Consider the following 21,597-nt stretch of genomic DNA (forward strand, 5'->3'; position numbering starts at 1 on the left):
AAATAACCACATTTTCCTTGGGACATCTGCATCTGTGGATAGCCATCTGTAAATAGTTCTGTTCACAGCAAGTAAATATTGGGCAGAACAGTATGAAAATATCTGATTTTTTAAAAAATTATTTTTTTAGAAAGTGAATAAATACAAGTGCTTGGCAGTGGCAGTGATGCCAGAAGTGTCCCTTAGGAAATTCTATGGTCACTTCTGTTCTCTTGCATCTCCCAGAGGCTCAGGCTGTTCATAGGGAAAGCTGCGACCCAGTCTGCTAATACTTAGTAACTGGTTATCTCGGAGCACGTCCTTCTGCGTGAGAGCCCTCAGGTACAGGTGGCAGGGTGCCAGTGTAAGCTGTGAATGAGAAATTAAGTGTTAAGCAAAATCCCCTCGGAGAATTTTCATGAATAAGGCCTGCACTACTTTGCTGTCATTATGGCTGACACTTTATCTTCACAGAAAGAAATTAACATTTTCATCAATAAAGGGCTCCAAACTCTAGCTGAGATGTAATTCAGTTCAGTTCCTTTAGCGTGTCCAACACTTCATTAAGTAAAAACAGGCGGCAGAGTCCAGTGAAAAGAAATTTGATTCATTCAGGATGAAGTCAGTGGTAGTGAGCAGTGTTCACCGGCACAGGATTTGGGCCCAGAGATCTCCTTAGAGCGTGAAGTATAAGTTATTGTTCGACAGCACTGCTGTAGCTCTCAACCAGCCTTTTCATCAAAGTCAATTAAGGGATGCAGATGCCGTGCTGTAGAGAATTGGGCTTATGTTTGCCAGATCATGATTTAGTATAGTGGTTTTAGACAAGGCAGCTGAGGCTGTTGAACCACACCACCCAGGGTATAATGAAACTTAGTGCCAGTGAAAGTCCCTCCAAATTTAAGAAAGTTAGGAAGACTATACTAGCATAGAATAACCTTTTCCTAATTTTCAATGATTGATCATGAAGTTTGGTGGAAAAGTACTGAAAGGATAGATAACTAAAGAATCCTAATTAATGTATATCAATGCAGCTAAGGATGTCTCACTTATAAAGAACCTCATGTATCCTCTAATTAATTCTTTTCAGTGCCCATAGCATTCATAGATGTGCCCTAGATGCATGTTAATTTAGTATGTTTGCTGTATCTTCACCTAGTAATGGTAACTGAATGACCTCCTTACCTGTTTGGACATTTCTTGACAGGCAGGCTTAATTGATTCGACTTGAATAAAGGTGGTTATTTCCTAGTGTCACTCCACCTAAAATTGTCAAGAAAGTCTCATCAGCATTAAAAGATGTCTGAAGGGTATACATGCCCATTAAACTGAAAACTTGAAGAACTGATTATGACAGACAAAAGTTTTTAACTTCGTTTGTGAGTATTTTGATTGCATCACTGCAAAAAAGAAACCTCTTCCATGCAGCTTTGGTTCATAGGTGGCTTCTTCAGCTTGCAATAATAAATTAGTTACTTTCGAGGTAAAATACATATTCAAGTAGTTTCAGGTTGCCAGTATGAATAAAATTTGAAACAAAAGCCTGCCAAACCCAACTGTGTGTTTAGAAGTATTAGTGAGTATATTTTCAGGGTTATTTGTGACATTAGAAAATTATCTTAAGTCCTTGCCTACATTTTATGAATAGTTACATGATGCTGAATTGTTGAACTCTGATATTTAACACAGATAGCTAAATGCTGGGAAAAAAGTCCTGCAAGACATTAGGTATTTCCAACCCAGGAAGGAAATTCTCTTGCCCAGGATTTGGGACTGATATTTTTCATGTAATGAACTGGAGGGGCGGGGAAGGCTGGAATGTGAACTATGAGGATGGAAAACATTTAGTCACTCTTGGAATGATATGAATGTTTTTACAGGAAGCTTAAGTAAACACACATGCTGCTGCTTAGTAGGCTGCAGTTAACTTTTTTGGACAGCAGACAAAATTCAAATAAGTATGCAGACTCGAAAGAAAGGCTGTTGAGCAGCACACCCTTCAGGACCAGTTTTTAGCCAGCTATCCCATAAAGCAATAGGTAAAAACTGTTCACTTTTTTTTCCCCTTAATTTTTATAGTAAATGCTTGAAAGTACTGATGCTATATTTAAGTCAGTTGTTGCTGGTTTCATAAGATCGGAACATCTTACACCTTTTAGAAGTAGTTTGTTTTACAAAATACTACAGAAGAGGGAGCTATTTCGCCTTCGCCAAGCACAGACATGTTCTTTATTATTGATGTTAGAGGTCTTTCTTCATGTATAGAACATGATTTTCACTCATTTTTCCTTTATTTTTCCTTTCCACCAGGAGAGGTTTTCATTTCATACTCCCAATGAGATGCTGGGTTTTCTAGAATCCTCTTCTGTTTAACTTATTCCCTGTACATGGCTAACACTTTCTCCAAGTATTCCAAGATGAAGCATTGCAGAATATAGATGCACTGCTATTTTATAGGAGTTGTTCTGTCTGGGGTTAAAAAATCATTGTAAATTAAATGTGTAAACTTCATAGAGTTATTTTTTGAGTTAGTGGCTGAGTACAATAAGATCTTTAAGCAAAGTTTCTACAAAAAAAACCCAAAACCAAACAAAAATAAACAACAAACAACCTACACAGTTCATTATTGTTAAAAGTACTGAAGACATCAGTGGGCTGAATTATTTATAGAATTAATTTATATTTCCATTTACATACTGAAAAGGGTTTTTTTCTTGTGATTAATGCTGCCTAGTCTGGGGGGGTGGGGAAGAACATACACGGAGAGGCTCACAGTTGAAATAAAGCTTCCCTGTGCTTTACACTGAAAATGCGTTTCCATGTTCCAGCTTTTTTAATAATAGTACAATTAGTCTATATTGACTAGTTAAACTATAGACTGATTCACATTAACTAGATGGCAATATGAAAGAGGAGCTTGAGGATTTGTAGCACTGAGCAGTGAATCATACAGTCCTGGTTCTCGTGTGACAGTTATGGCTATATAGTCTTCACATTTAAATTTAGGATTATTTTTAGGCCTGGTGGCTTCCATGTGCTGCATAACAGTTAGTTTAGTGTGTTTGAAACATTCATGTCTTACTGTGTTACTTGCATGTTGAAATTATCTTGATTGTAATTTAGTACAAAAGTACAAATGCTTTCGTGCATGTTTTTTTGGTGTTTATTTTTTTATGCAATTTTTTTTTATACGTAGAGAGAAATCACTGGCAAGTTTACCTTCCAGTTCCATGAGCAGTATTCTCCAAATAATTTCTCAAAATATCTTGATTAAAATACACTGTATTTGTGTTATATGTTAAATATGCGAACAAACATCTGAAATCCTTTTTAAGCATACCAGTAATAGTCTATATACAAATAATGAATAAACACATGTCCAAAACTGTGTGCAGTTTTGGGTGCTTCAGTCTAAGAAGGACATCAAGCTATTAGTGCATGTGCAGAGGAGGATGACCAAGGTGGTGAAATATCTGGAGGGCAAGACCTACAAGGAGCAACTGAGGTCACTTGAAGAGGGAGAGGGAGAGGGAGAGGGAGGAGGCAACCTCATGGCAGACTCCACCTTCTGGGCTGGGAGCAGTGGAGGGGGAGATTCTGATCTCCTCTCTCTAGTGATCAGTAGGACAGAAGTAAACGGAATGAAGCTGCATCAGGGGAAGTTCAGATTGGACATTAGGAAAAGGTTCATTGAGAGGGTGGTTGATCACTGGAATGGTCTCCTTGGGGATGTGATCACAGTACCAAGCCTGTCAACATTCAAGGAGCGTCTGGATGATGTTCTTAGGCATATGGTTTAATTTTACATAGTCCTGCAATGAGCAGGGAGTTGCACTCGGTGATCATCATGGGTCCCTTCCAACTTGAGATATTGTATGAAATACTGAATAAACACAAATAAAATAAAATATAGTATTTTGGGAGGGTTCTAGGGACACAATTTTTATAGTTGCTATTACTGTAAAAACTGTCTGCTTGGCAATGAATTTTTAAGGACTTTGCTCTTAAATTCCCAGTAAAAGATAGGTACTAGTGTAGTAGTTTGCAATCTTTCAATGGAATTGATAAAATCTACATTGTTGTGGGTATTCACAGAAGGAGACCATCTGAAAATAAAATTTTCAACCTCTCTGTAGTCAAATATCTGTAGAGCTTACGATTTCACAGTTTTGATGAAGAAACTTGTTTCTGTGGTGCAGAATGAAACCTCTTCATTAATGTGAAGCCGGCTGGAAGTGCTGGTTTTATATAGATACAGATAAATTTATATATAAAAATTGAAACAGGCAAGAAAAAACTTGCATACATACATAAAATGCTTGCAGCTTTGGGGTCCAAAATGCCCTCTGTTTGCTTGATTTTGTTTGATTTATATGTATACACACACAGACCACTGTCAACCCACACTGTTGTAGTTTGTTATTATGACATTTGCAAATATTTTTTTTTATATGTTTGCAATGCTTTACACCAATCGTTGGTAGGATTTACTACCTTTCAAGCACATGCATATAGAGTAATACTGAGTAGAGCTGTGCTGGGAGTATAGGTGAAGTCAGACCTCCTGTATCTGCTTAGCTGGAGTAACCCTCATGCTTGAATCAAAGCAACTGAATCCAGATGTTCGATGCATACTTTTGTCATAGTTCTGCAGCAAGGAAAAGTACGGTAATTTTTTTGTAATATTTATGAGCAGAATTGAAAATTGGCATGGCTGAGTAGTGTAAAATACATGTCCCCTTACATTTCTAGTGCTTTTGGCTTAAAATACATATTGGTCCAGATTTCTAACAGTTGGTTAGAAGCAGCAATAGAAGTTCCCTATTTACTTTTAAATTTAATTGTATAGCATACAATCATTTGGGTTGGAAGTGGCCCTTAGGATCATAGAGTCCAACCATAACCGAACTCTAGCAGTAAACCATGTCCTTAAGAACCTGAAACTTTATAATATTTAACAATTTAACGATATGCAGAAGAAAAAACTCAGAATGCAATAGTTACTTTCCCAGTTAAAACCAATATTGTGAAAGCCTGGAGTAGGTATTTCCCTCACATGGTATTTCTAAAGGCGTAAAGAAAAAGCCTGGTCTGATTTAAAATATTGCATTCCAAATGAAACAAAGCAAACAACTTGTTTTAAGTATTTTTCATGTAATAATAATTAAATAACCTACCAAGAGGTGAAGAATGAGTAAAGTGTTAACTTACAGGAGAAAAGAAAATGAGACTGATTAAAGGTGGTTATGGCTGTCAGTAAACAACATTTCAGAGATAATTACTGTTATAACTGCCTGGAAGAAATTTTGCTTCTTCTATAAAAAGCTACTCTTTAAGTCATTTAGTAGATTTCAGAGAGGTGGCTTTAGGCAAATGTGTACTTTTCTTGCAGAATAAAGGTAATCAGTACTTGGCAAAAGCATGCAGAGATCATCAGAAACTGAAATGTTTATCTTTGGTTTTCAGTTCCCTGATTAGGCTCCATTAAGGATATTGCTGCTTTCACTGGAAATGTCCTGAGTTTGTGTGAAAGTGAAATATGTGGAGCCATCCAGGTTAGAAAGGACCACCCAACATCTTCTAGTCCTGGACCTGCTCAAAGCAGGTCCATTGACAGCAGGATCTGAGGGCGTTGTCTCAATTAAGTTTTGAGTATTTTGAAGGGTGGGGATCGCACAACCGCTCTAGGACTGTCATAGTTTGACCACCCCTGTGGTTTAAAAGAAAGAACAAAACAACTTTTATCAAGTTGTAATTTCCCATGCTTATGCTTGTGCTCATTGACTCTCACTCTAGCCTGGAGCACCTCCAAGGTGTGCCAAGCCTTGTCATCTTTTGTACCCTCCCATGATGTAGTTGTAGGCAGCAGTAGGATGTCCCTGTTGCTCTCCTCCAGGCTAAACAAGCCCTGGTCTCAGCCTCTCCTTGTACACCACCTGCTCCAGCCCCTGACCAGCAGCACAGTGGCCTGTGCTGGACTCACTCAGGTGTGTCAGTGTCTGTCTTCTGCTGAGGAGCCCAAAGCTGGACACTACTCCAGCTGTGGGCTCACAAGTGCCAAGTAGAGGGGAAACACCACATCCTTGCACCACCTCCTCCTGCTGGTACAGGTCCCTCTTGTCCTTCATACAAACCCAAACTGAATGTTTGGTGCTCTCATCATACATGCGGCTTTGTAGTAGTACAGTTAAGTGGAATCCCTCTTAGTTTTCCTATATGAATTCAAAGCCCAGAACAGCTGTGGGTATGATGGGTATAATTTTTCATTCTGGTACCAGCCTTGGCAGGGTGGTGCGGAGGAGGTGTATTTTAGTTTTCCTTAAAATTAACTAATAATTATGTAAATGAAATCTCCAAAGTTAGAATGAAAAATGAAATCTTTAGTGAATGGTTTGTTTTTTAACGTTCAGACAAACACCAGAAGTCAACAAGGATGTAATAAATGGTCTCTGATTTTTGGTTTTTTTGACTTGTTTTGTTTTCCAGGGCTTTGGCAATCAATGGTGATTTGGAGTTTTCTTTCTCTTCTTTTTGATAACTAACTGATCAAACTGTGCATGTAATAAAATCCTAAGGATCTCTCTTTTCCCTGATCTCACTGGAACATGGAAATGCATCTGTGTTTCTCTCTATTTCTGCATACTTCATCTGAGCATTATCTTAAGACCTCAGTACTCATCCAAGTATAACAAGATCTGTGCATGAGGCACAGTAGAAGACAAGATCAACCATCCTTTGTTCTTGTGTGTGTGTATATATATATATATATATATATATAATATTTCACTTTTTAAATAGAAGACAATGTCTATTCTTTGTAATACAAGCTGTGTCACATCATTCATAGGAGAAGTGGGAGGTCTGAAGAATCAGAAAATAGCAGAAGAGTGGGGCCTGGGGATTGATTTTCTTCATATTACAGAAGTATCCTAGATAGAAAAAAATATCAATGAAAATATAGTCTTATTCCGCCTTGCCAACCTTTTTTTTTTTGATGACACTCTAGTGTTTTTTTGTTGGTATTGCTCATGTAGGACAAAGCCAGCTTCAGGGATTATTTGGCTGTCACCAACTTCCCTTCTTTCCCCATAAATGCACAGTTTGATTTCAAGCTGGAATGAACAAGATGCAGGGTTTTTATCACATCTATTGTGATCGCACTGACGGACCACCAGTGGCTCAAATATCCACTGTGGATTTCAAAATTTTTGAAGTTATTTTTAAGCAAATGGCAGTATAAAAAATGAATTGAAAAATTTTTGTCAACCTCACAGCTGGCAAATTAATAATCCTTTGCACTAAAATTCAGCACAGAAAGTATCAGGCTCAGAGCGGGTATCTAGAAGCAAGATATTCTAATAGAAGTCTGTGTTTCATGTATGTTTAAGCACCTGACATCAGCAAAATTTGTGCTCTATTAAAAAAAAAAAACCCACATTATTTTCATCCAAACTCTCTTCAATGCCCTTCTCTTTGTTTTCTTCTTCTCTCTTTCTATGGTATTGTTTTATTGTTGTAAAGCACACAGACAGAAACAGCACACGTTTTTCCCACCCATTGTCTGTGCATTTGTGCACTGGATCCTTCTTCTGCCATTTCTACCAAGAGCAGTCGTGAAAGCCAAGCTCAGATCATGCGGTGGTACATGCTTTTTCAAGCTTAGCTACTGCTTGCCTATTCAAATAGCCAGAAGCCTGGCAGAGCAGGCCTGGCTTTATTTGTTGAGTCTTGTCTAGCGAAGCGAAAAGGGCTGATATTTTTGTTCTTTCTAGCTGCATTTTTGCACATGTGGGGGTAGGGAATGAAATTATTTCTTTTGTCCTCTACTTGCGGCTCATTGAGAAGCAGGCATGCATACAAAATTACTGTATCTCAGGGCTTACCTTTAGGGACAGGAGGGAGAAAAAAAACAGATTTGTAGGCTTGTCTGGAAACACTGAGGATGCTGAGAGCAGACACAAAAGTGGGAGGTAACAGAATAATAAAACACAACGAATAGAGGACTAACAAAACCTTTCAAATTAATATAACGACAGTTTAATTTTGTCCTTTGTAGGAAATACCACGTTACTGGGTGTATCAAGGAGGCAAAAAGTTGTTCTGTTGGTGTGTCCCAGACACAAGAGCATCAAAACACAGAAGTATACGTTTGAAAAGTCACCACAAAAAATATGTAACAAGTATATGATTTTTTTTTCTTGATATTAAATTATACCTGCAGTTAAAGATAAATTATCTTGAAGGGTGAACTTCAGTGATAGGAGGTGAAACACAGTCCTGTTTCTCTCTAGGTTTAGTTTACACTCAAGTGGATACTAACCTTCATCTCAGCTTTCAGTGAGTTTTTGTGGGGTTTTATCTACATGTTTTTACCTAACTGTTCTGCAGCCAGGTGGTAAGACATCAGTCTGCTTCAGTTCTCCAGTTCGTGTTAATGTATGTGAACTTCGCTTTGAGTAGCATTAATGATTCATATTATTTGTAGTGGTTTTAACTACCAGTAAGGATAAGCATTACTGTGTTTTTTTTTTCATTTGAAGTGTAGGGTTTGGGCTGACTGGCCAGTAACCTCAGAGCAGGTTCAGGGTAATTCTTGTATTTTCGTCATTTGCATGGTTAAGGTATTTTGGTTAGAAAAAGGAATGAGGTAGAAAATGAGGTTTTCAGAAAAGGCACCAGTGCTAAAAATCAGTTTGTTTGCAAGACTATATATACTCTGTGTTCTAAAATAAACAGAGGGTTAATTAATGGAGTTTTTGGAAAATATCAGATTATTGGTATAAATCAATATGTTCTTGATTCCTAAACTAATGCTTTGTTGAAGTTACAAATGTTAAATATTAGACATGAGTATGATTTAGTCAGATAGTTTACTGAGTTTGCCAAGATTAAAAGAAGTCTAGTTTGGGAATCCATGGATTTTAACCCACGTGGCTCTTTATGGTTATACTACATGTGTAAACTCAGACCAGTAAAATGAAATGAAGACGTGACAGAAATTTATAAAATCCCTCCTTTGAACCCCATCCTAGTAATCTATATTAAACTCTTAAGAAAAAAAAAAAAAGTGTTTTTATTTAGATTAGAAGAGATTTGAGGGATCTACAGAGACATGGATGCCATTATACAAATTTTGAGCTTGTATTTGAACAAAGCTGTCGGTGGTATTTTATATACATATGGAGTGTATAGCTACTTTTTCTCCTGAAATTACACAAGCAACAGAATTTGAATGTTATTATACTTTGAAACTTTCAGCAAAGTGAAGAATCTGAACCGTGACCTCTGAGATAAGTTTGAACTCGTCTAACTTCACTGTAGTGTCTTTCATGTAGTGACTCCCTCCAAACTCTGTACTTAGCTGACCTAATTTAAAAAGGATTAAAAATGTTCATCCGCTGTATAAATTGTTGTGAAGAGGAAGAGTAGGGCTGGAGAGAAGCTATGAAAGCTGAAAATTGTGAAGGACAATGAATGCAGAAAAGCACATTCTCGTAATGGGATAATTTTCACTTGACTGGAAGGCATGGGTGCAAAAGCTGCCTGCTGGACATGGAGCCAATAGGCAGAGATATTTATATTTTGGTTAACAGTGTATGCTTCTAACAGCTTAATGAATTCTGAGTAGCATTTAAACCGCAGTCTGAAAGGAAAGACTAGCTACCTTTAAGTAAAGATGGCAAAATGTGCCTTTCAATATATCTGGTTTGGCGATGAGAGATGGCAAGATGTGGCCACCTCCAGTACATGAAAATGCGTGTACCATATAAAACATACTATGGTTTATCACCCTGATGGTTAGTATACAGTTTTTCTATATTTTCACAATTTATCAGTTCAGGTAGTGATCTTTTTTTAAATGTGATTTCCTTTAAGTCTTCATTTCATGAGATGGAGAAAGGGTATAAACTCAATTGAAATAGTGAAATGAAAGTTGATACCTGTTTTTTAAAAGTTATGCATTTTGTGTTTCATGAATGCTTAATATGTTAATGACCATAACTATAAATTCATTGGTTCTTAAATTCTTGAATTCTATTCATTGGATCTTAAGTGCTTGAGTTCTATAAAAAACACAATTAAAATACTCAATCTCAAATGTATTTATTTTATTTTTCTTACCTTCAGAACCAACATACATCACAATAGGTCCACCCACCTGTGAGATTTTGGTGAACTGCACTTTGACTGAAAAAGACTGTATCTATAGTTTCAAACTGGACCAAAATGGTTGCCGCATTTGTCAGTGCAAAACTAGTGAGTATGCAAAAATACAGTGGCTTTTACCTTTTATGTCAAGCTGTATGTAAAAATGCTAGTATGCTGGTTTTCCCATTCATAACATTGATTATATGTTGTGTTAGTATGCGTGTGCTTTATAGTTGTTCATTTTTTAAAAACTAGGTTCCTGATTTCTGGCATTGCTTGTTTCCTTGCTTAAAGTGTGTTTGGAGGAAAACATAAGATGTCTCACTTCAGGCAAAAATTAACAGCTAGGTAGAGGAGTATCTAGGTTTGTGCAATTCACAAAATCCTGTTGTTAAATAGCCTATTTTCAACTTCGCTCTTTTCCCTCAAAGCTTGGTTTTTGAGGATAAATATTTGAAAATTACATGCCTGGGGGCATGTTTCTATGTATACAAACATATCCATGTATAATTTTATTTCTATAACAGTTTGTTATATTATATATGTATATATAAAATACTTTGATTTGTGCAGGGTTTAACATCTATTTTTTTCCTCAAGGAAAATCATTGTGCCTTGTGAGAACTTTGTGTGCATCTGTGAAGCAGCAAAAATGTATTTTCTCTATGTATTTTATTAAGAATTTGATGTTTACAGATGAAATATAAAGGAAGGTCAGGTTGGTTGTTGGAATTGCCCAGCAAAGGACAGCCCTGGAGCACTGGTCTCAGCTGCAGGATCCTCTGCAGGACCTCTGGCTGCCAGCCCAACCTAGGAGTGGGCTTAAACTCTCTTTGTAATTCTATTATAGCTCTGCAGCTTCCTTGTAGCTTCTGAGACTTTCACAACTGAAGTATTACTCAATTCCTCTAATTTTGATTTCAGTCTGCCCATTTTCAGCCACTTTCTAAACCAATATGACTATTTTAGGGGTGCCTAGTAAAAATGGTCTAAATAAAACTCTCAATTGGTACAAACTAAAGAGTGTTAGAATTAGATTGGTGTTTTGCTTGAGGAGCAAGAAAAGGGTTTGTCCTGGCTTTTTTTTTTTTACATTTCTTTTCTGGTTAAATATGCATTTTTCTTTCCATAAGGTAAAGGACAGGACATCTTAAATATATGGCAAACAATAATGTCATTATGGTAATACAGAAATAATACCTTTGGTTACAAGTTGTATTCCTGACAAGGCTGACTTTCCATAGATTGCACTCAAGATATCACATACATAGTTGTTCCTAAGGACAAAATTAGAAATGTTAAATTCTGCTTTTTAACATTGTAATTTGATTTTCCTTCTTTTTATTGTTGTTAAATTGATTGGGGAGTTTAACACAAACAAGAAGATGGACATACTTGGCAAATTTCAGCATCTGTTCGTGCAGTCCTTTCCTCCCGTTTGGTGCATGGAAGACCCATCGCTCCAAAGGATCATTTCTTTTGTCCTAGATTACCAGATTACATACATACACATACCACATCCTGGGAAGTCTCTTTTCTTGCTTGGAGTGTTTCAAATTAAATACTGCTTAAGAACCTATTCAAGGGAGTTTTTGTCTTGCCAGATTTGCTTGAAATTATTTTTATTTTGCAGTAGCAAACTGTCTGGAGCAACTTAATAGTATCATTTGTCTGTCATCTCTTTTTCAGTTAAATACCTTGAATTGCAGACTGCTTTAAAATCTCCTCAGTCATTCAGAGAGGGGAAACCTTTATTTTCTAAAGAAGTGAAGAAAAATAACAGCTTGGAAGTCTTCATCACTTGCTGGTCATCAGTCAAAATTACAGGAATAGAATTTTTCTGTCAAGTAATGTCTCTTGCTTGCAAGGCTCTGGACAAATGAGTGTGTGAGAACTGAGAAGAAAGGAGGTTTAGGTCAAATATGCTGAAAACGTACTGTGCTAGTTCTTTGCCTATTGAGATCCTATGTACTTTCATGTCGGAACCAGTTTAGTTGCGTCTTTGCTCTCTAAGAACATGAGAATGTGTATTATCTTAAGCTCACATAGACTCGTGGACTTTTGGGAACTTCAGTGACTTTCTGTGGCACCCACTTCTTTCTTTCCGGTCTAAGCTCCTCGACTGAGTCAGATTTAAAGTGCCCACGTAAAGGAGACCCACATGCCCCACATTACCATTTGAAGTCATCATACCCTAACTCCACTAATCTCTTTCCAATAAAGGTTCCTTTTTCGCTCATTTCTTTTTAGATACCTCTGCTAAAGATTTGTTATACTTCAATCTATTTCAGCCAGTATAAAGGCAAAATGGCAAAGTAGAAGAACATACAGTAAAGCTGTAAATTGTTCCTCATTATGATCTTCATTTACATTCCCGTAGCCAGAAATCAGTACAAATTTATTTGAAAAAGTTATCTAAGTATGATATCATGGAACATGTTTGGTACTTTATTGTAATTTAGATACAAGTTTATTCAGCTTGAATCAAGCTAACTGCAGAATGAGAGAAGGAAGAAGGAAGCAAATCCTTACATTTCTAGAATACAATGATTTTAATAGGAGTAGTTTACTTCATCCTCTGTTTTTCCTGTTTTGATAGTGAATGTTAAAACATGCCGTAACAGTATGCACTGAAAACATACATGCTGTAAAGTAAAGTAAAATAAAATAAAATAAAATAAAATAAAATAAAATAAAATAAAATAAAAAGCAGAGGCAGACCACAGTTTTAAGAGAAGGGAGGGAAAAACTACCACTGAGCAGAGTGAGCACAGGTAGATATGAATGGAAAGTTCCAGTAAGCAAGAGGTGGAACCACAAATGATGAGAGAGAAGGAATGACCATAATGACAAGGAGTGTATAGAAGCCAAAGCAGCACAACAGAAGGATAAAAGGAGAAAAGTATAATCCAGGAAATAGAAAGAACTGTTACAAAATAGCAGGAGTTAAACTGAAACAGCAGGGGAAATATGAATTGCATTACAGAAAAAAAAAAAGGTAAAATGATACAAAAACAAGAAGCAAATCCAAAAAAAAAGTAGATAAGCAAAAAATTGGTACTAGTAGGGTGTAGCAATTGCTGTTTTATTTGTAGTCTCTAGGCCTTTGCTTTCACAGGGACAACTGGAGTTTCAGGAGGTGAAGAACATTAGGGAGATGAAACAAGCCCAGTGGCTGGCTCTTTGTGAGGTGAGACTCCTGTTGCCCCAGAGAGTAACAGACACAGTGAATCATGCCTGCTGATTGCAGTAACATGGGATTTACAGTCTGATAGTTGCTACTGGACACTAAATCGTTCTTCAGTGAGAGTCTGCAGCAAGGGCCAGTATTTTATCCAGCCTTGTCTATTCCCTGTATTATATTCATAGTAAAGAAAAAGCCGTTTAAATCTCTCCTACAACTTAGATTATAGTGTTTTACCCCAAATGAATTGAATGTGAAGTACTGTTCAGGGTGTAACTGCAAGCTTGTATAGCTTTAATATTTTTTGAACTTTCAAAACTTAGTAAAATTAAATCTAGAGCATTGCTCTACATTTTAAAAATGATTGCTTCATTTAGAAGGCTTACCTTTGCAGTTACAAGATGCAATTGTCATGCAATTTCAATAATTCCAGACTTCTTATGGAGAGATGTAATTGTAGAAATCTGAGGCAAGTCATTTTGCCTGCACATTACACTGCATCATCATCCACTTTGTGTTGTGGTCTCTTTTGTCTGTCAAAGCCAACCCTGAAACCACTATATAAAAGTTAAAAATCTTGGTATATTCTGTGTTTTCACAGTTCTCTAGGCTTAAAACCACCTTTTTCTCCAAACACATTCTATATAGATACAGAAACATTTTTGAAAGAGTGTTGATACCTTTTCCTTAAATGAGAAGAAACTGTATTCCACCATAGAGTTAAAAAAGGAGATACTATCGTTCACTCTGTACTAGCAGACATTGCAGCATAGACTTCAATATTCTAGTGAATCACGCCATCTCCCTTTATAGCTGATGTAGTGGAATTCCAATGTGGAATTTGGGTTTGGCATTGTGGAACTTGCTTTAGTTGTGAGACATTCAAAGGCTGGGTTGGAAGGTTTGAGAAAAGTTAGGTAGGTGCATCAGTGGGCTGTCTGTTAGTAGCAGCAGTTAAGGCTCAGAAAAAGTTTATGGAATGATGATGGGACAAAACCTAAGAAAAAGTCTGCAGAGACTACAATGGGAGAATATGTTTGACTCCTCTTTTCTGTGTGTTATTCATTCAGTAATTAGAATTTGGGATGGTTTTTCCTAGCTTTTCACTCTTGCTAGCCAAAATTTGAATATTTAATTTGTTTATTCCTGTAAATAATCCATACTCAGGGATGCACTCTGAACACTGTAACTCCCTCAGTGGTAACTTCATACCTTTAAATAAACACTTTATTTTGGTGTCAAACTAAGCTAGGAATAATCATACACAATACACAAATAATCATATGCACTAATCACACAAAATGTACACTTCAGACAACGCAAAAATCCTGGAAATAATAAAGTAAAATATAAATTACATAACACTTTTCTACTTTAGTAACAATTATCTCATATTTTTACCTTGATTTAGCAACAAATTGCATGGGAAAAAATATAAAAGCAAAGACAGTCTAGGTATTCTTCCTTACTGCAAGGAGAGCGCATCTTGGATTTTTGAATAATTTTGTAGACCTGGCAGAAAAAGGATGTTTTATTATCCTTCTGTAGTGATTTGAAAGGGAATAGCTATTATATATTAGACCTCAGTTAGTGAAATACAGCCATGGAGAATTGAGGATGAAGGCTTACACATGTGAAAGATAGTGAAAGTGCTTCATGAAGAGGATGGAATTATGATGAACTACTCATACCGAATAAATATTATCTTCTAGTTAGAATAAAAGTCTTCGGCAGGGATCGCTGAAGATTACAGTGATATATTGGTTTTAGTGCTTACGATATACCTAACACAATAGAAGCTGATAAGAACTTCAGTTGACTCGTGGAAGAAAAAAAAATGTGCTGCTAGATGGTTTACAGAAGCTTGATAGTTTTCCAGTAATTCGACCTTTGAGATATCACTGCTACAAAGCCATTTTCATGAAGTCATGTGTTGTATGTGAATCCTAGGGTTATTTAGAACAGATATTCAAGTGGGTAATTTGCCTCGGTGGACTCATGAGATTATTTTTTTAAGCAGTTTTCTAGCATCACAGTGCCCAGTCCCTTCATTTTTATCCAGCTATGATGAATCATGAGTTAATTCTAACAAAAGGAGGGAGGGTTAGTGTGGATCTGTGGAGGCAATATATTCAGAGAATTCCAGTTACTGATAAGTAACCTAGTTTTCTCCTTCATAAATTTGCCTCCCCAGATCCCCACCCCCGAAGATTACCCAGCAGTAGCAATCCACACCGAGAGGACGGCTGAGGAGTGCTAAATTGTAAAGGTACTGTGAAACAGTTCTCCTTATATGATCTAGCCTCAGCGTCAAGAAAATAATGATGGTAAAGGTATGTAGCTAGCTTTGTGTAGCCACACTACAAATTTTCCAGAAATGGACACCAGACTAAGCCAAGTTGAAATACGGACATAATTCTTGTCAAATATCTATTAATATTCTCTGGCCGTTTTTTTTTATCTGTGAATTGGAGGATTGAAAACTAAAAGTATTTCAACAGGCTATGCATCTCTAGAATGCATTTTCAAAAGTTTTTAGAATAAAATGACTTTCAGTCTTTACAGTACAATTATTAATGTGTCCATATGTGATATAATAAATTGAGAAAAATAAATATCCCACATAAGAGCTTGGAGTTTTTTTACAGGCCATATATATGCTAGAAGAGGGAAATTGAGAAGTCTTTTTTTAAATAAGAGTTAGCCAGAATTACCATCAAACTATTAGAGGTTCAAACAGAAGACCTTTTTTAGACCTAAACATGCAGTTTATGGAATTGAATTTCATTTACTTTTCAGTTTGATTTTTGAACAACATTTTATAACACTCCAAATATTCATATGTTTATGCAAGCTAGGGATGTGAGCACTCTGAAATCAGGAATAAATCTGATGGTTTGAATTTAGGCTGAAGAATTGTGAATCTTTCTGAGATACATTGCCTCTGAAATACCATACCTGAGAAGGAGAAATTGCATTGTATCTGAAATATCTGACTGCTGAGTGAATCCTCACAAATATAAAGTTTGCTAACAGTGCATATCCTGGGTCACGTCAGTATGCTCTTACATGCTGATTTTTGAACATATCTTTCTTTCCTTTAGCAGCCAGTGACTCGTTATTACAGTGATCTGAAAACCTTTTAAAACAACAGCTGATGTTAGTGTTAAGAATAAGATACTTAGTGGAAAACAGTTTTAAGACACCAGGTAGTTTGTGTGCAGTGTGCTGTGTAGAGCTTCACCATATCTTGGTAATCTTCTGTCTTTAAGACAAGACTCTTCTTTAGAGAGTCTTGTCCCATCTCCCATATCCCAAGCAGATTCCTCTTAAACAGTATCATGTTTTTATGAAACTCTAATATTGGTTTTATTATAGCCTGTGTGTATGAGACAGTTTGAGTGAGTGAAGGGGGAAAAAGAAACCACTATATTTAAAAGGAGTTTGTGGGCAATGGTGACCAGGCTTAAAAACCTTGATTCTAATATTTGTTTGTTCATTAATAATTCACAAATGTTTTTTGGAAGGCCAGTTCATCTTCAAATGTTCTTACCCTTTTTTTTTTTTTTTTTTTTTTTCTTTTTTCTTTTTTGTGTTAGCACTACAGTGTTTAGAGGGGTCAAAGTCAATAAGCAATAGCTTTTACTAGGATAGTGAAGTCTAGCAAAGACTGTGACTCAGAACATCAACCTGTTGGCAACTGACTGTGCTGCTACTTTTGCAGTAGTGGTTGCATACAGAAAAGAAACAATATGGTCATCTTGTGTGGGCTGAATTCACTGCTATAAGTATTCGATGTATGTTTGTCCTCAAGTGAGTATTGGTTCCTAGCAGGAGGCAATTCCAATAATATTTGTTTGAGGACAAACAGCCTTTCTGTGGTTACTGTCCTAGCCTTCTGCCGTACTTCAGTTGACATTCTTCACAAGTTTTAAGTGGTATTTCAGCTGCCTATCCTAACATTAAAAAGCTAAGTATTTGTGGTAAAAATACAGTTATGTTAGCCTGAAACACTCAGGAACATATTTACCTTTTTCCGAAGTCAGAACACATCACTATCATTCTGAGTTCAAGCAATATCCTGTGCCTGAATTCTCAGGTTGTAGCACAAATTCTTGTTTATTCCCTGTGGGCAGCATGCCTTTATACATTTTCAGTATTACATTTCACCCCACTATTACTGTTTCATCCCCCTAAGCCCTCCTATTGCCTTGCATAGAAGGATTGTTTACTCTATTGACATTACCTCATTGGCATTTCATATTTCATAAGAAAAGTTGGTGAGCATATTTCTGCTACTCAGAAGAACTCAACTATCCAGCCAGATATTTCCCTAAGCAGCACAATGAGAGTGATTTTCCTTTTAATGTGTTTCCTATTCATCCTTTTGTTTCTGTTTTAGTCTTCTACCTCCTATCAAACCATTAGTTTAATTCCCTAGGTGATGTCATTATAACTTAGCAGTCAGAGAAATAAAGATGGCTTATACTATGTGAACAAAAGCTCTTCTTTTAAGAGTTGCAGTGATGTGCAGGTGTATAATGCAGTTCTCTTGAACTCTGAAAGGTAGTCTTCAACCTGCATTAGTTTTTAAAACATTTCCTATCTTCTCCTTTCATACCGGTTACCCTGATACACTTTTGAAGCAGTCAGTAGCCCAGTTAGGGCTGAATCTCTTCTCTGCAAATGCATTCCATTATTTGAGATTCAGGTTCCTGATGAAATTTATCTAAGAAGAAGTGGAAAAAGCCTTCCAAAAAGTAACCTACGAACATTTTGCTATAATAAATTTCCTCTGTTCATTGGAATTGACTTTCATGAACCACTTCTCTTTAACATTTGTCACTTGAAATGCAAAATCTTAGCAGAAAATCTGTTTTTACTTATCCTTTCATAATGAACTTCATTATTCTATTAATGATTAATTTAAAGCTATAGCAAAGGCTATAGAGATATTGTTGAGATGATAATTCCATACACTGAATTTGATTCACATTTGAATCTTTAGGCTTACAATCTTTTTAATTATTTTAACTTCCTTCAATGTCTTTCTCTTTGCATTAGGTGTATATCACTGTTTACTAGACAAGAGTATCTACATTTCTTCTCCATTATAATGTTTTTAAATCAGCCTTTGCGGCTACATGTTTGAAAGATCTAGTATTTTCATAGGTCAGACTGAACTCTATCCTTCAAAATATTGTAAGACTTCATTAACATCTTTGTATATGTGTGCATGAGTAAAGCAAGAACCTGAGATAAGGGTTACCATTGCTCTCAAAGGTTAGATCTGACAGAGGAAAATGCTTAAATATTTTGGCATTGGTTCTCTGCTGACAAAGACAACATCTAGAACCAGATGTGAAAGGTTCTGGCATTTCTTCTTCTGTTTTCTGAATAACAAATGAACTTGCAACCTTTTCACTTCAGACAACAAATTTCCATAAAAGTAGAAGGGTAGGAGCCATGAACCTGATGATGATCTTCATCTTAGTTAAACTGAGAGCTGTTGTTTAGGATTATAAGGCTCCTGTATTGTGTGGCACTTGTATGCCTGAATTCCACTGCAGAGGTAGGCTGTGAATTTATCAGTTGTCCGTGAGGCTTCAGTCTCACTCTGGGGCACTAAGAAACGTGAGCGTTAACCTGGTAGAATAGAAAAGGAAACACTTAGCTTAACCACATCTAGTTAAGTCTACCCTTTGTAAGTAGATTCTGGTCTATTTTTGCAGTCTTAAATGCAACATTACAAAAACAGAAGAGAAAACATTTAAATAAAGCAGAGACTCCTTCTGTTTACTGTGTATTACTGTGTTAGAGACATGAAGATTTTCTTTGCCTTTCAGACCCACAAAAGTATTGTAAAGAACAGAATAAGTCAATGTGCTGATCTCCGTGTAACAAGCACTTCATAGTGATGTGGATGTGTGCACTGGAGATGAGCTGTCCTTTGATTATCACTCTGAAAATCAGTCCTTTGAATATCACCTATCATATTCGTCTCTTAAAGAATCTCAGTTATATTTTCCTCTTTTTCTACTTTGATCTTACTTTGGCTATTGTAGTAATGGTGATTTTCTTCCGATTTTGCATCCCTAGTACAACAAAAATAATTGTTTTCTTTTTCTTCTCACCTCTGCTACCAGTAAATTAATTTTGTATCCTAGAGTATGATAGCAGTGTTTTTTCTGTCACTTCTTTCAACAAGAACAAAAAGAAACTCATCATTCTCAAAACAGTACATTGCTGATGACAGTGAATATAATGACCATTATTTATTATTCTTCCTTTATTTCTTTATATAATGACCAATATTATTTACCTGTTGGAGAGGTCTATAGGAGGGCCACAAAAATGATCAGAGGGATGGAACACCTCTCCTATGAGGACAAGGTGTGAGAGATGAGGTTATTTAGCCTGCATGAGGGAAGGCTCTGGGGAGACCTTATTGCAGCCTCTCAGTACTTCAAAGGTACTTATAAGAAGGATGGGGACAGACTTTTTAGCAGGGCCTGTTACAATAGGACAAGAGGTAATGCTTTCAAACTAAAGGAGGGGAGATTCAGGCAAGACACGAGGAAAACATTTTTTACAATGAGGGCAGTGAAGTATTGGAACAGATTGCCCAGAGAGTTGGTATATGCCCCATCCCTTGAAACATTCAGGGCCAGGCTGGATGGGGCTCTGAGCAACCTGATCTAGTTGAAGATGTCCCTGATCATTGCAGGGGGGTTGGACTGGATGAGCTTTGAAGGTCTCTTCCAACCCAAACTAATCTATGATTCACTGGAGAAATTGAGATGCCAACAATCCAGCATCTCTCTTAACGCCGCAAGAGGCTGATAAAACATGGTAGCAGACTTGAAGAGACAGGTCTTTCAGTCTAGCATTTCTAAGCTTGGATCATCTCTTAGGGTAGTACAGTTACATTTTTAAAAATCGGGTCTTAATCACCAAACAGTTGACAGCAACTAGCGTGAGGAATAAAAGTTGTTAATATATCCCAGCCTTTCAGTTCTGTTTAAAATAAATAGAGGAGAAATAAAGATGCTCTATATTGAACAGAAGCCTATTAAACCTATATAGTCTGTTGAAGCTGTATGTTCTTTTAAACATTTTATTGAAGTGTAACAGAGTCACAGATGTTGGACTCCTTTGGCTGTGCACCTGTTCATAAACAGGTGCCAGGTAGTACTCCCCCAAGTTCTTGACTGAAGCTGAAGACATTTTGTGGTGTTTACGCATACAGTTTGGGTCATCACTGGAGAATTCTGTCAAATGTTTTAAAATTAGGACAGTCCAAAGGTAAGGCTTATCAGTATTTAAAACATTATGAAGTAAAATGGAACAGAAGATTCATTCTGCTAAAGATGCGTTTGTCTGCTATGAACAGTTTTCACATTGTGATAAACTGCATGTGTCCTTTGCAGGGGAGGAGCTGTGCACCGGCCTCATTTCGGGCTGTTCCTTGGACTGTTCCTTCGGCTTCCAGACGGACATCCACAACTGTGAGATCTGTCAGTGCCGACCTCGGCCCAAGAAGTGCAAACCCATTTTCTGTGACAAGTACTGTCCCTTTGGATACCTGTACGTATTCTCATTCTTAAAGCATATTTAATACACTCCCTGTACATATTGAAAATATGCAAAATCCAGGCATATGTGCTTGTGTTCAGTTTGTGGCAAAGCAGGGAGGAAATGTGGGAAAATAGACATTTTATTACTTGGTATGAGATTAAAGTATTCTTCAAAATGAATTTTGATCAAGAAATTAAGAAACAACTAAAAAAACAGCAGCAGATTATAAAAGCAAAGCAGTGCTTAAATTTTTTTTGAAGAATATTTGATGAACAAGATGAAAAAGCTACTTAAAAGTAATGTCTTTTGCAAGTACCTTTTTGAAATTCTCTTTGTGTGTTCTGCTGTGACACGCTTTCATTTTGCTGCCCATTTATTTTATTCAAATGTTTTTTTTAATATTTTGAGGGGCTTTTTAGTGTTGATATGACAGTGGACTATTTTTAGTGAGACACTAGTGAAAAACAGTACCATCTCTTATAGAGTTTTTGTAAACATGTTGAAAACCTGTATTGTTGCTGGAGTTCTTTCACCATAAAAGCAAACATTTGCAGTATTTATTCATCTGTGGAACAGGTGACAAGAACTGGACAGATCTTTTGTCACAGAAATTTCTTAGTAATCAGTCTTGTGGCTTACATATATATTTTACCAATACATTTCAGTTTTGATCCATCCATTCCATGTTACTGCCTGCTGTTCATAAC

At 36.6% G+C, this 21,597-nt stretch overlaps 1 protein-coding gene across 3 annotated transcripts in view; it reads left to right on the plus strand.

The window, feature by feature from the left end:
- Positions 1 to 21,597, plus strand: part of CRIM1 (cysteine rich transmembrane BMP regulator 1) — a 189,354-nt gene that overhangs the window by 136,809 nt on the left and 30,948 nt on the right. For all 3 annotated transcript variants that reach the window (XM_080341203.1, XM_080341204.1, XM_080341205.1), the window contains 2 exons: positions 10,108 to 10,236; positions 20,743 to 20,899. In XM_080341203.1, coding sequence (XP_080197329.1) covers positions 10,108 to 10,236; positions 20,743 to 20,899 — 286 coding nt within the window. The remainder of the gene's footprint in view (positions 1 to 10,107; positions 10,237 to 20,742; positions 20,900 to 21,597) is intronic.

Source organism: Nesoenas mayeri, assembly GCF_963082525.1.
Source record: "Nesoenas mayeri genome assembly, chromosome: 3".
Classification (NCBI taxonomy): domain Eukaryota; kingdom Metazoa; phylum Chordata; class Aves; order Columbiformes; family Columbidae; genus Nesoenas; species Nesoenas mayeri.